This window comes from Centroberyx gerrardi, chromosome 15 (genome assembly GCF_048128805.1).
Source record: "Centroberyx gerrardi isolate f3 chromosome 15, fCenGer3.hap1.cur.20231027, whole genome shotgun sequence".
NCBI lineage: Eukaryota > Metazoa > Chordata > Actinopteri > Beryciformes > Berycidae > Centroberyx > Centroberyx gerrardi.
Genome location: NC_136011.1, coordinates 5846264 through 5861832, shown reverse-complemented (window position 1 = coordinate 5861832; position 15569 = coordinate 5846264). Strand labels below are relative to the sequence as shown.

Sequence of the window (15569 nt, the reverse complement as noted above, 5' to 3'; positions counted from 1 at the left end):
CGGAAGCAGGCAGGAGTGAAGCCTCTCGGTCTAATTACACACTCCCTGCACGGGCCCACAAGGCACCCCTGCTTCCCATTGGTCCGTTCAGATGAAGGGGGGCGGAGAGAGAGGGGAATTCCCAGGCTAGTGTCTCTCTCTCGCTCTCTCCCCCTCTCTCTCTCTGTACAAATATTAATCTTCCTGTCTACTGTCACTCATTCAGTGCTGGGTTCTCAAACAGACAATAACCTGTGATAAGGGTGTGTGTGCATCATGGACGGTGAGTAACAGCACCTTTCTTTATAATAACAGTAGTGATTGATGGTGGTAGACTGAGAGGTTAAGAATGAGTGGGATTAATAACAATAATAGCAGCATCTCTGATGTTCAAAAAACATCCACTGACTCTCAAGTGGGATCTTTGATTATTAGGATTATTTTTGGCCTGAAGGTAGAATTCCAAACCAGCGGTTAACTCTTCAGTTGCTCAATATGTGACAAAATTGTCTGTCAAATAGATTAATTTTTTAACAAAACATAACACTTCCTCCCAGTTGCATGATTGACATTGTCATTTGAGTCAGTGTCAGTAAATACATGGCAACTAGAGCAGAATAGAATGATTTTGATGAAGACTACATACTAGTTTAGGTGGAATATTATCACTTTTGAATGTTTTTATTACTGTCTTATATATATATATATTTTTTTTTTTTCAACTGTTTGTGTTTACACTTAATATATAAGTGTAAGTAATATATATGCCAAAATGTTTCCTCCACAGTTCATATGCCCTCCTTGTTAGGGGACGATCAACACATAAGTAAGTACATTTCAATGCCTCTCTTACTGTCTAAATGAGTTGCCTGCCTCCACAAGTCAAAGCTCATAAATGCCAAAGAAAATCACTGAGTGTATCACACTCTCTTTTCACTTCCTCATTTCTCTTATTAGTAAGCAAGTGACACTGCCTTTTTTTCAGACCTGCTGCGTGTGTGTGTGTGTGTGTGTGTGTGTGTATGAGAGAAAGTCAGAGAGCGACTCTTGTAATTACTGTCTTTATAGTTTTCGAAGTTTGTGTTGTATGGGTTTATATTGTTTTGGATTACAAACGTGCGACTCGGTGTGTGTGTGTGTGTGTGTGTGTGTGTGTGTGTGTGTCTATTCTCAATTCTGCGGTTTGAGCGTCTTCTCCAACTACTGTAAAGCAGCTTTTGCATAGCAGAATAGGACAGAAAGACCATACCTACATGTCTTTATTATGACAGAAATGTAACATGACTTGTTCCATGTACTGACCTACAAGACGACTAATGATCGGGCCCAAACACAATCCGACTGCTAAAACACTTTGCTCTCATGTCCACACAACTCTACTTGCGTTGCATTTTAAAACGAATGTAGCAGCACAAAGCAGTTTAGGACTTTATCATATTATGTATGTTTGAATGTATAAATGTGATAACTGTTTTTGCTGTTCTTATTTTATATATTTTATTTACTTATGTGTGTGTTTTTTTTGTCAGTTCTTAAGAGCTGCACTGAGGCAAATTCCTATCAACTGTGTTGACATGGCAATAAAGTATTGAATTTAATTGAATTGAATTATTAAAAGATCAACACAGTAGACGCAAAACAAAAATCAACACTTCCCAGATCATTTATCAGTTCCTCTGAGGCTGACTTCTCGTTGCAGCTTTTGCTTCTTGCTGCCTCACATCAGATGACAGTCACATAGTACTGGCAAATGGCTGGGGTTGGCCTTATAGGAGTAAACAATGTGTCAGAATCATGAGTGTTAATTAGGCATGGCAAGGTGCGGCTCTTGCCATTCCTTAGCCTGAGTGAATCAAAATTTGCTTGTGCTTTTGTCATTCTATTGGCGATCAAAGATAAAGCAAAAAATTGCCATGTCTAAAAAAATCACATAAGGAAGCATTCAGGATCAATGTTCCCTCTAAGCTGATAATTTACTGACCTACGTCTAATAATTGATCACATTGACCAAATAGTAATGTCTTGTCAACCATCAGTCATTGCTCCACTTTGTCCCTAGAATTTTAGTTGATAAAAGCAGGTTTTGAAGTTTTGATGGTAAATGGTATTAGATGCAGGCCTTTTCTATACCTTAGGGTTTAGTGAGTTGATGCTCCTGGCCAGAAAGTTTGAAAAGTATTTGAAAGTTAGTTGAGTACCTGACAAACCTGTATCTGTAATCTGTAAACACCACCCACCTGCCACTCCAAACAGGTAAAAAAGAGAAGTGGAGAACGATTTGTGTTCAACTGGGTCTGCTTTCATCATCACCTTCACCAGCCACTCCCCCCTCCATCCCTCTCCTCTGTCTCCTCCTCCTCCCTCCTCCTCCCACACACATCTTTCCATTGACCTCTCCTCCTCCTCATCCTCTCTGCGCTCCCCCCGCAGTGGCCGAGCCGGAGATCCAGATCTTCGAGCAGCCCAAGCAGAGGGGGATGCGCTTCCGGTACAAGTGCGAGGGGCGCTCGGCCGGCAGCATCCCGGGCGAGAGGAGCTCCGACAACAACAGGACCTACCCCAGTCTGCAGGTGAGGATGGGGAGGATGACGCATCCATCAGCTGAACCTCACACCCCTAAACTCCTTTCATGTTTCATCTAAAATCATCTAAGGAGTAAATTTGACTGCAGATCAGTCAGATGAGTTATCAATCATAGAAATGTATCCTGAGCTTACCCTCAAATACTTTCTATGATGGTTTTAAATGTTATTTGGATGTTTGGTCTGGAGTCAACACATTTCAACGTTTCTCAACATTTTATTCTCCTTAAACATCTCCTTTCTTTAGGGCTTTTCAGATAAACAAGGCCTTACTGTACTGAGCACTCACTATACAATTTCACAGCCAGTTAGCTGGAGTGAGCAGCTGTACCAGCTGTGCAGCCACATTTGCTCGCATTACATTTTTCCCTCTTCTTCTTCTTCTGTCTTTCTATATAATTTTGCATGCACGCATTCCTAGGTACGGCATGTGCTTTTACTACCTATAAATGACTCCCTCCCTCTCTCTCTCTCTCTTTTCCGTAGATCCTGAATTACTGTGGCAAGGGCAAGGTGCGCGTGTATTTGGTGACGAAGAACGAGCCTTACCGGCCACATCCGCACGACCTGGTGGGGAAGGACTGTAAAGATGGCTACTACGAGGCCGAGTTTGGCCCAGACCGCAGGGTGATCGCGTGAGTTCGCCTCCACACTTTGTCACTTCGCCATTAGGGTCCCGTTCGCATCTCTTATTCACCACACTATCATCGTACGCAAGTGAGAAATCTCTTTTTTGGCATGCGCACGTAAACGCACCACAAGACAAAAACACACCACAACGCGATATAATTTCTATTAACAGTAATTCATGTTTGACTTGATGGTTTCGAAAAGCATCATGTGTAGAAAGGTGACTGCTCAGATGGAACGCACACACACACACACACAGAGGCATGAACACACAAAGCAAAACACACACAAACACACACACACTGCATATTTGTCTAACCATCTCTGTGATGAGGATGGCAATGTGGGAATTCCCCAAGTGACATCACCCTTATTTGCTGTGTTAAAGAGAGAAAAAAAGAGGTTGTGTGTGTGTGCAAGCGTGTGTGTAGTTGTGCATGTGTGTCATTGAGTTTGTGTGAATGAGTCAGTATCTCTTCATGTGTGTCATTTGCAAATCCCTCATGGATTACAGTAGTGAATTCAGATTAATTTATCATTTCATCATGCAGACCTGGGTCAAAGAGTATTAGCAAATCATTTTTAGTGTTTGTTTTAATCTGCTTGGAGCAGCAGTACCAGATGGGTGGGATTTACTGCATCATTGTCTTAACTTTCTAGCACTCATTGCACTGTCCTATTCAGTCCATCTGGTACTTGTTAAACTGAATACTATAAATTATTTTTGGAAATACTGCTTCACCCAGGTCTGGCCCCATGCGGTCGATCCACCAGTGTTTTAATATAGACCATTTTGTGACCATTTTGTGCCGGAGCCCTCCCGTTTCTCATCGCCCTGTTGCTTCATTCATGCAGTTTCCAGAACCTGGGCATCCAGTGTGTGAGGAGGAGGGAAGTGAAAGATGCGATCCTGCAGAGGATGGCCAGAGGGATCAACCCCTTCAACGGTGAGTCCTCCTCCCTCTCTCTACTGCCATCACTTTCTATCTATTGCTTTTATTAACTTTTTACAGCTCAGACTTAGGTCAGCATCAACAGCATTTGTTGATAGCTGTACCAAATTAGTGGGGGGCAAAATAATGAGTGGCATAGAGTTTAGACAAAGTACTTGGTGCGAATTGGTAGCAACCTAATTGACACGATCTGAAGTCTGCTGTTGCTGTTCCTGTTGCTGTTACTGTTACTCTTATTATAACTGTTACTCTTATTGTTACTGTTGCTGTTAGTGTTGCTGTTGCTGTTACTCTTATTATTACTGTTACTCTTATTATTACTGTTACTCTTATTGTTACTGTTGCTGTTAGTGTTGCTGTTGCTGTTACTCTTATTATTACTGTTGCTGTTACTGTTAGTGTTGCTGTTATTGTTGCTGTTGATGTTACCGTTAGTGTTGCTGTTACTGTTACTATTACTGCTGCTGTTACTGTTGTTATTACCGCTGCTGTTACCGTTCCTGTTACTGTTACTGTTACTGTTGCTGTTACTATTAAGCAGTTTAAATCAATTTCAAACAATGGTTTGCAAATGCTGGTTGACCCAGTTCTGGTGCCGTTAACAACAGTTTCCAGATATCAAGTTGAAAACCCGCTCTTTTGCCACCACACTGTCTACAGTAATGCCATTTCCTCAATGCGCTTTCAGTCTGCGGTCCTCCATATGCAGACAGACAGCAGTTCTCATGTACAAACAGGCGTTGGGCTACTTCCCCATTCTTTGTCACAGTTGCTCAATTCAGCACAGTGCAGGATGCCACGTGAGAGCTGGGAATGCAGGATTCATTAAAAGGGGGAGGGGGGGCCAAGGGGGTTCCCCCTGCTCACAGAGATCATGATAAAAGTAGGGTATAGTGCTTTATAGGTTTGTAAAACCATGCGGATAAACCTGAATGGAATGGCAGTTTATGGCGAGAATGAATTAGGAAATACATGCTTTTTGTTATTCAAAGACATAGTGTGTGTTTGATGCTGATCTACATTAACATAGCACCCGTTTTGGTGACCCTGGTATCCAATGGCTGTTACAGATATGAAGAATATTATACATTTTTGAAGCTGCACTAGGCAAATTTGCATGTTGGCAGCTCTCGTTTACCAACCCGGCCGGTCTGTGACGCTTTATACCAAAGATACTAAAGAGACGAGAGAGGAGAAGATCTAATGTTGGTGAGTCCAGCTTTCTCTGGACAGAGATGTGAGTCGCTGCTGTTTAGGAGACAGTGTGGATTTCACTCTGAAGTTTGGATTCCTCGCTTGCTGTGTGGGCGGGGAAGTGACCATACCCGAAACCAGAATTTAATTTGGGCAAATGGAGTGTCTCATTCCCACTCAATTAGTGGGAATTTCGACACAAAAAACTTTAATATAGAGATATGGACCGCCTAAACCTGACATTGTCGAGCTTTAGAGTATCTAACCACGTCTATGGGGTTTTACTTGCTTATCGTCACTCAAGACTTTTTAGTTTTTTAGTGGATCTTTTAGTTATTCCTGTGGTCTAGGGATGGTGCAATGAATATGTTTAAGCAAAACAACAGAAGTAAGACTCATCGGATATGAGGTCTGGAGCTGATCTTTAGTCACTGGACGGGTGACTGATTTTGTGGCCGGAGAGAAAATGTTTTGAGTTTCTATACCCAAATGAGCTTTATTCTGTGGTAGTATCAGGAAATTGCACCGTTTTCCTAGAAAATGCCGCTGGCTGCTCTCACGCCCACCTTTACCATCATACCCATTTCAGTTTCAGACTTTAGACCTGACCAATTTGAGTCTAATATCTGTGTTTCTGGCTTTGGGTTGTTCAGTCTCACAAATGGGCTGGGATAGGCCGTATGTGGTAGGTGTGTGTACGTGCCTCTCTGGCTGAAAAGGAGAGTATAGGGAAGTGAACGGACAGCTCACCCAGGCTTTGGCTTCTAACACTGAAGCAGTCACACAGGACGTCTGGTCAGTTTTTTGTCCATGAAGAGCCATGAGCTTCGTCATTGTCCAGTTTAATGGGGAATGGATCTTCATTTTTGATTATGTATTGTCAGAGTATGAATTAAAGACGGAAGTTGACAATTAACACTATATTTAAAATGTTTGGTATTTAGCTGATGTTCTTACTGACTTATGGAACAGTAGAATAAGCTATAATTCCTAGATTGCCAATATTATAAACAACCAATACTGAGAAGTACAAGAGTCAGTCAGCACTGACAATGGATGGAACAAAATAGTCATATATGGAGAAGTGTCAGGGATGGAAATAAGAGCTGAAAAGGTAGAATGGTAGGCAGGAGGTAGGAAAGGCCGGAGGTGGGATTTGATATGGTCCTTCATGTGATTGGCCGGTTGCACTGCTGCACCAAGGCATAGATGAAAGCCATTGCGCCATAGGCTATGTGGAGGGACCCAGGGTGCCATTTTAATACGGCCCGAACCTTCCCCTCTCTCTTCAGCTCACTTCTGCTGTGAAACTCAGCTGCTTCCTGTGTTGGGAGAGATAAGCTGCCCCCCCGCACCTTAACACACTCACACTCACTCACACACACACACACCCCCCCGACCTCCCTTCACTTCCTGCGTGTACGCTCGGTCCACTTTTGCTCAGGCCGATGTCTACATCCTGGCAGTTCTAATAGTAATAGTACAGAATTGACTGCTGCGTGTGTGCGGTTAAACATATGATTGAGCGTATTTCTCATTTCATTGTTGATTTTTGTGGATGAGAAATAGCGGTACTGTTGTTGCTTTCCCCAGTGACGTGTAGTGTGTAACAAATGCAAATGAAATTGCAATTTCAGTAATAATATTCCAGTTGTCAAATTTAGGACCACATTTCCCATAAACCCTGCTGATTTCTGTTATAAAGAGGATGTCCCACTTCCCATATCTGGCGTGTTTGTTTTCTCTTTGTCTTTACTGAAGAGGATCAACATGTCGGAAGTGATTTTTCCCTCGGCATTTCACTCCTTCCACCATCTGCCATTGCCAGAAACTGAAAGATTTAGCCCCGTTTGCTCTGGAAGAACAGCGCTCTCTTGCTGTTTCGTGCCATAAAGCAAAGTCCCTTTGTGCCGTAAAGCAATTCAGCAGATTTCCCACCGAATCCAACCTGGTGTAAAATGCAGTGTAGAGGCTGGTAGAGGCTGACAATCTTCTCAGCGATGGTCTTGTTTGTTCACAGTTCTTATACTAATGTCTCATAAGATATAATAGAACTATATAATATAATATAAATAGTGCGCTGGAGTCATTCTCTCAGCCTCGGTGATAAACACCACCTGAACCCCCGGGAGAAGCCATGAGTCACACAGTCGAGTGGAGACATTGTTTGTGGTGAGGCTTGACACCTGCCTCCCCCTCTTTCTCACTCTCACATTCGCATTAACACCAACCACTTACCACCTACCCCCCCCCCCCCCACCCTCACCCCACCGCCCCCCACATCGCCACTGCTGCCTCTCAGCAGGCCTTCCAGCCTGCCAGTGACCATGCCCTCCGCAGCTGCAGCTCGGGGCTCACTCTCTTTCCATCACACACACACACACACACACACACACACACACACACCTCTACCTACTCTCACAACCCACTTTCTTACACCTGTCCAGCATCTGTCTCTCGCATGTGCATACACTCGCTCGCGCACACACACACACGCAAACACATACCAACTTAGTATGTTCCACCGATATGTTTTTTTTCTCGACAGTTCCACTTTCATACATAAGCGTCTCTCCCTCCTTCGGTTTCTCCACTCTCTGTCTCTGCCACCCACAGCAAACAAAGCTGATGACCAAACAGAAATCGGAAATAGAAATGTGTGCCTGCCGCAAAAAAAAAGTTGGGCAGCAGCGTGGCTCTGTTTGTTGCCGTCCACTTCCCCAGAAGTTCGCAGGTTCAATCCCCACAATACTGTTGCTGCGTTGGCCTTGTACAAGACACTGAACCTGGGCTCCATGGAGGCCCCTCTGTTGAAATACGTACATATGTCTATGTGTATCGTCTCAGAGGGAAATGTAAAGAAACGAATTACAAATTACACTGTGGGAAATTCAGTGTGAAATTCAGTCAGACAGCACCTGTGTCTTGTCAAAATAATTCGATTTTTTAATAAAAATGCATGGCAGCAGTGCAGACATATGTCCCATATTATATTATTATAGTGCCTTATTCCTATTATGGTAACATTTAACTTGAAGTGGTGCTCATAAGGCATTATAAGACCAATGACCAAAGACCAAACACAAGCCCATGCTCTGATTATTGTTTTAATCATAGCATAATACAATAAAGACAATATACAAATAATTGAGTGTGTGGTGCAACAGTATAGCTAATGACATGATATGGAATGTAATTTTCTGATTTGTGTCTGATTATATTGTAAGAGAAGTTATGCATCTATTGGGCTTATAATGTGCTTGCAATGCCACACAATGCACTTTAAATGAAGCGCTAACCCTATTTTCAGTATAGTGTTACTCTTTGCATTTACATGTATACTATAGGCATCTGATGTCACATATCAGGAGTCATCATGGTCACCTCATCACAGAGTCCTGCTCTGTACACACACACACCCACACACTTCTTTCCACCCTGCGGTGACGTCACTGAGCGTCACCCTGGCGACACGGCCACATCTGTGGGCGGGGATGGCCTCAACGTGAGCAGAGAGATAGAAATTGAGAGATGGAGGAAGAGAAAGTAGGCAGATGTGAAAACCTTGTCTATGTGTGTGTGTGTGTGTGTGTGTGTGTGTACGTGTGTGTGTGGGCGTCTCTCAGTAAGAGCTCTCACTGCAAGGTGTGTGTTTGTGTATGTTGCCTCTGCGGGTGATGTGTGTGACGTTTGGTGTGCGTGTGTGTGTGTGTGTGTGTGTGTGTGTGTGTGTGTGTGTGTGTAGATGAGTATGTAGGCTGAGGAGGCTTGAAGAACCACATCTGTGACGTGTTATGCTGATCCAAAGTTGAGGTTGTGGGGACAGCCTACAGATTTGACTGACAAGCATGAGAATCCATCCATCCATCCACCCATCTACCCATCCACCCATCTATCTATCTATCTATCTATCGATTTTGTTGCTGCAGTTTAGATACATTAAAGATATGTGAATGTCCAATGTAACATTTGCAAGTGCAATGTGAGGCACTACAAGCAGCTTTTCTCACAATATAATCATGGCAAATATCAGAAAATAACATTCAATTTAATATCGTTTACTATGAAGTTGCTCCATAAAGTATTCAACCCATTACATTTTTAACATTGGGTTTCTAATTTCATCTTCTGATTGTATTAGGGGTGTAATGGAGGTTAAACCCACCTAAACCCAGTTTATGCAGCAGTTTGCCTTTTTAGCGTGACTTAAATCCTCATGACAGAAATTCATAGTACACATTATAATAAGTGATATCAAACTGGTATAAGTTCCTTGATCATATAGGGACTTTTACAGGTTGTTTGCCTCATGATGATCACCGACAGAAGTCATAGTTTACCCGCCTTTTTATTTACCGCTACATTGCTGCTTATAATGCCTTCAGTGAGCACCGCTTCAAGTAAAGTGTTACCTGCATTTGTGTTTCTTTCATATGGTCATGATACTGACACCTGTTTGTGTGTGTGTGTGTGTGTGTGTGTGTGTGTGACCTCAGTGCCGCGGGAGCAGCTGCTGCAGACAGAGGAGTACGACCTGAACGTGGTGCGTCTGTGCATACAGGTCTTCCTGCAGGACGACAGCGGCCAGTACAGCCGGAACCTCAGCCCCATCGTCACCAACCCCATCTACGACAACAGTGAGTGGCCGAGCTCTGCCTGCAGAAACAGTGCTCACACCTAGACAGTTACACAGATTATCAGAGGAATACAGGCTACCTGAGGTTAGGTGTGTTTACACCAGTTGTTGTTTTTGAAGGCATATACCAATACTGATTTGAATTAAAGCTGTCAATAGCCGATTTTATTCTTGTCAGGGTGGAAAAGCCTCCGAAACAGCATTTACACCATCATAGGATACTAAAACTCTCTATTGAAACCCAGGATACTACTACTACTAGTACTGCTACCACCTATAGTACTACCACAACTACTACTTCTACTACTACTACTTCTAATAATAATAATAATAATAGTATATTCAGAGATTCGAAGATTTGAGAAGTTGCACAAGTAGGCATGTGTGTATCTGCAGTTCTTTCGTACTTATTGTAGACATACGTGCGAGAGAACAATATGAATGTACCTGTACCAGTAGTGTGTGTGCACGCGTTTGTTCTGAGTCTTGTGTGTGTGTGTGTGTGCGTCCGCCCAGCCAACATTCACCCAACACTGTTTTCAAATGTTGCACCCAGTGAACTAGTTCGGTGTTCCTCACACACAGTGAGAAAGGGGAAGTTCTCTATACTCACTAAACCCTCAAACAACACCGTTACCACGGAGCACTTCCTCTTCTGTCAGCAGGCATGTGACATGTGACTCAACCCGGTGAGGCTCGGATCGTAAACTGAAAGCATCGCCTTCTAAATCGAGGCCGATGTAATGCTGAGCCAGCCGCAGGTTGTTTTTCAGACCTCTGCACGAACAAACTAGAAAAAGAGGATCGCTCTCATGTCAACACACTGACACGTTTACAGTGGAAGAGCAAATTTGACCTTACTGTATGTACGTGACATGACTTTCCGGTGCTGTTGTGTAACACTTTCTGTGTGTTTGCTTGTGTGTGTGTGTGTGTGTGTTTGTGCATCATCAGGGGCCCCTAACACAGCTGAGCTGAGGATCTGTCGAGTCAACAGGAACTGCGGCAGCGTCAAGGGAGGGGACGAGGTCTTTCTGCTGTGTGACAAAGTACAGAAAGGTATACAGATGTGTAGTATTTTCATTTTATTATGCTTTTATAAATGATTTTTCCACTCATTTATTTATCCATCTATTCTTCTATCCGTCCACCCGACCATCCACCCTCCATCGATCCAAACATTCATCCATTCAGCCGGTAGCGCCCATCTCCTCTTGCTCTCATTCATTTATCCATCCCTGTCACCCCCTCATCCCCCCTTCCTCCAGACGACATAGAGGTGCGGTTCTTCTCCGACGACGGCTGGGAGGCCAGGGGCTCCTTCTCCCAGGCCGACGTCCATCGGCAGGTGGCCATCGTCTTCAAGACCCCGCCCTACTACGACCCCTCCATAACGGGCTCCGTGACCGTGCGCATGCAGCTGCGCCGGCCCACCGACCAGGAAGTGAGCGAGCCCATGGATTTCCGGTATCTGCCCGACGACAAAGGTGAGCGGCAACACCGGGATGGTTGATGATGATGTGCGGGGGATTATTTGTATTTATTGAGGAGGGATACGTGAAAAGACAAGTTCGAGTTCCACCCTAGTGTAAAATGCCTACAAGTGAAAAGGTTATTCAGATACTTCAACCCTCACTTTGGCACACCTGGACCGACCATATATGATTGCCACACATCCTTGATACTATAATGAACATAACATATTTGATTATTTTTGTGTTTTCTGCAGATCCTTATGGCTGCAATGAGAAAAAGCGGAGAAGAGAGCACTTGATGAAGATATCGGGATTGTCCGGTAAGAATTACGGCATATAGTACAGTAAGATTCATCCCATGTGCTTGCATGTGTGCTTATTTTCATGTGTGTGTGTTGAGTATATCAATGCATATAGTGTAACAAAGCTTTCTGACCTTTCTTTCTGATCTTTAGCCGGTCCTTTTGCTGGTTTGGCGGCGAACAGGCCAAAGGCGGTGTCACAGAGTCCCATGATGGCCCAAGTCATGAGAAAAGGTAAATAGTTTATACACGCTCTGCTCCATGCTACTAGCAAAGCTCAATTTTAAATCTGACATCAACTTCTATCCAGATCTGATGAACATTTGCAGAATTTTTGCAATGTATCTAACCATCTGTTCACACTGCGAGCAACTTGGATGGTCTTGAACAAGGAAATCGTATTTTTGGCTGCTTTCGTATATCATTATAACGTTACATTGTTTTGATGAGTTAACATATCCAGCTAGCAAGCCCTCATTAGATAGCATTAATTGAAAATGAACAGAAAAAGCTAAATGAAATTATTGGGAAGCTCTGAATGGCTGTCATCAACTTCTCATCCATTTTGCACTTGTCAGGTGGAACTATTGTTCATGAAATAAAATCACATTGGTAGGGAAACAAGGAAGCACAGAAATGGCTGTTGATGGCCAATGATTGTGAAAAGTTCGGTTGACTATCCACACATTGGCTGAGTTTCCCTGATCACTCAGTTTTATAGGAAAGGAATGGACCTTGTTGATTGAGTTGCTGGCAGTGTGAAAGCATGGTAAGATTCAAACACGAGCATAATATTGCACTCCTATCACACTAAAAATCACTATTTGTTTTACCAGACCCCACCAACATGTACATGAAGCAACAGCCCACACCTGCGATGCACCAGCAACCCGCTGTATTCAGCCCACCCTACCAGCCAGGCCCTCGGCGCGCAATGATGACAACACAGGCTCCTAATGTGCCTGTCAACCATTTGTGGTCAAACCCGAACCCGGCACTCTCCATGGATACGATCACCATCAACCCCTCTAGTGCCATGAGCAATTTATCGCGCACTAATATCAGTAGGCAACAGCAGTCAAACCGTGGATCCGGTTACTCCCATAGGGTGGAGCATAGCAGCGGCAGTAACACCCTCCCCCAGCTCTCCATGAGGGACTTGCAGTGCTTGGACCCAGGCCCGGGGCCCCAGGGCCCTGTGATGAGCCAGGCCCAGCCAGAGACCCAGCACCTCTTCCACCTGCAGCACCACAGGGAGGAGCCAGCCTCTGAAGCCCGGGTCCAGAACCATCAAGGGACCCAGAACCAGGGTCTCCAGACTCTGTGGCCCAACTTCGGTTCCCTCAATCCAGTCCAGGGCATCTATAACGGGGTTGGACCTGGAGATGGAGGGGGTACCCTGGGGCTGGGAAGGGGCTCTTTCCCCTTCTTAGAGGGCATTGAGGGGGATGATGATTTTCTGAAGAACCTGGTGGGAGGGCCTCAGGCCACCTTCCAGCTGAAGCAGGAGCCCCAGATCCAGGTGGGACAGGAGAGCCACGCTACCCTCATGCAATCCCCCATGGACAGCCAAGGAAGCACTTACACCAACCTGCTCCCTCGGCCCATGAGCAACGGCACCAACATGGATGCAATGAGGCATGAAGCTAGTAGTAACAGCAACATGCAGTCCCTCAAAAATCTGCAGAACCCCTTCCCTAACAACGGCATGGCCCACGATGTCCACTTTGCATCTTTGGCCGACTGGATCAAATCTCGGCCCAGTGACTACAAAGAGTGACTCGGCAAGTTTATCAAGAAAAAGCACAAGCAGCTCCAAGGAAATAATGGGACTTGTATGTGTATGAATCATGCGTGAGGCTGTGATGAGATCAGAAGACATGCTGATGTTTTCCAAACCAACCTTAGATCCAGTTGCTCTAAGAAGTGAATGTACTGCTTTCTTAGTCTCTCTCAGGTCAAGTTAGATTCACTGTCAACATATAATAATCAATGGTTTGTGGGTGTGTTAGGTGGTTGATCTTCAAACAAAAGGGGGTTAATGGATATTACTGGTTTTAAAAGTACTTTAACAAGGGCTGCCACAATGCTTTCATCAGCATATCAGATGACTTACTGTCATGGGCTTACTTTTTATTGCTTTGTTAAAGGTTTATATATCAGATCTCAGTTTATGTGTGTCACTGTGATAGCGGTTATGTCGATTTTATATCAAGGCATTTGCTGTTTAAGCAATATTCCACGTATTTTTAAGATTGGGGTTATTCTGCACTTGACTACCATGAAAACCAGAATATAAAATAATCACTGGATCGGATGCAGCTGGACAAATTCAGACTTTTACTTCCCATTTATTTGAATGAGCCACGAAAATAGCCTGAAAACTGACATTTAACACTTTTTGTGAACATATTCAACAACAGATCCTGCTGCTGTGATTTTCAATTGACTGTTGGTCCAACATTTTAGAACATAATTTCGCCAAATAGCATTTTTATTGGTAGAAGACAACATAGCGGAGGGATACCATTTAGGAGAGATAGTCCCTGTTTGGGAGACCGGGTCTACTTTTATTTTTAAATGCAAATTTTAGTGTAAAGCAAGAATAGAAATGCAAAATGATGACGGACCCAGAGCTGCTTTATTGTCTTAAAGCGGGATCTGTTGTTGAACCTGTTCACAAACATGTTAAATGTAAATTTTCAGGCTATTTTTGTGGCTCATTCAAATGAATGGGAAGTGAAAACGATACAAACTCCTCCCAGCTGCATCCAATCTTGGTGATTAGTTTATATTCTGGTTTCCATGGCGGTCAAGTGCCAAATAACCCCCATGTTAAGACGAAGTAGAACATTTCTTTAAGTGCGCTCTGTACATACATGTTAGCCAGAGTTGAGAGTGAAAGCAGTTATCGTGCTGAAGCTCTCAAGAAATGGCAAGGTACTGAAATTTCCATTGAGGAAGTGGGGGGAAGCACATTCAGTGGTGTATTTCCTTTGTAATGACTATGTCATACCAGCGATCACATGTGCTTTCCAGAGTTCTCAGAGCATTGATATCAGATAGCTGTTTTCATCAGATATGTCACTTTTTTTGGTTTTATTCATTTAGCTAACGCTCTTACGCGGAGATACTTACAGAGAGCAGGCAGGGGTGCAGCGTCTTGCTCCAGGACACTTTGGCGGGACACATGGGGTATTGATGGACATTTCATACATTGGTTGTTGCAGGAATCAAACCTGTGACCTGGTTACAGGATGGTCCTCTTTGGTTCCAAGGCGACCCTGTCACCCCTAGCCTAGCTTAGTCTAATGTTCATCGCTTACCTACATGTCATATACCTGTATGTCTTCTACAAGCTTGTTTTTTTGTCTTAAACGAAAGCAATTATTTTGATGACTACTTTTTTTAAAGCAGATTTGGTATTTTTGGATGATGAGGTTTTTTTACATGATCTATTCTTAATAAAAAAGGAATCTGTCTTTATTCCTCATTTTTGTGTGTTTAATTATCATCTTAATACGACAAAGATTGTATACATGACCTGGAAATCCTAATATATGTCATAGTTGTATATCTGTACTATATAACATGTTTCCATAAACATTTCAGGTGATGACTTTTACAGCAAAACACAATACAAATTAAATTCTCTATAACACACAAGACACTTATTCAACAGTTTTATCGATAAAGCTTTCTATAGAAATAGGTTGCATTTATGTTGTTTTTCCTCTATAATGTAAACCTGTGCTTCACAATATATAAAAAGACAAGGTGAGATAATAAAACAATAACACCACAAAACAAATAGTAGA

At 43.4% G+C, this 15569-nt stretch overlaps 1 protein-coding gene across 1 annotated transcript; it reads left to right on the top strand.

Annotated features, from left to right (window-relative positions):
• The first annotated feature begins 126 nt into the window (after window positions 1-126).
• rel (v-rel avian reticuloendotheliosis viral oncogene homolog) lies at window positions 127-15241 on the top strand. The gene is made up of 11 exons (XM_071924789.2): window positions 127-262; window positions 767-805; window positions 2410-2549; window positions 3048-3196; window positions 4047-4138; window positions 9835-9975; window positions 10929-11033; window positions 11243-11461; window positions 11704-11769; window positions 11905-11985; window positions 12588-15241. Exons 1-11 carry the CDS (start codon window positions 256-258, stop codon window positions 13529-13531), a joined length of 1983 nt encoding a protein of 660 aa, XP_071780890.2. The 5' UTR covers window positions 127-255; the 3' UTR covers window positions 13532-15241.
• Window positions 15242-15569: the final 328 nt, after the last annotated feature.

Coding starts and splice junctions, on each gene's coding strand:
- rel (XM_071924789.2), top strand. Junction 2,550..3,047: donor GGACCTACCCCAGTCTGCAG/GTGAGGATGGGG, acceptor TCTTTTCCGTAG/ATCCTGAATTACTGTGGCAA. Junction 9,976..10,928: donor CAACCCCATCTACGACAACA/GTGAGTGGCCGA, acceptor GTGCATCATCAG/GGGCCCCTAACACAGCTGAG.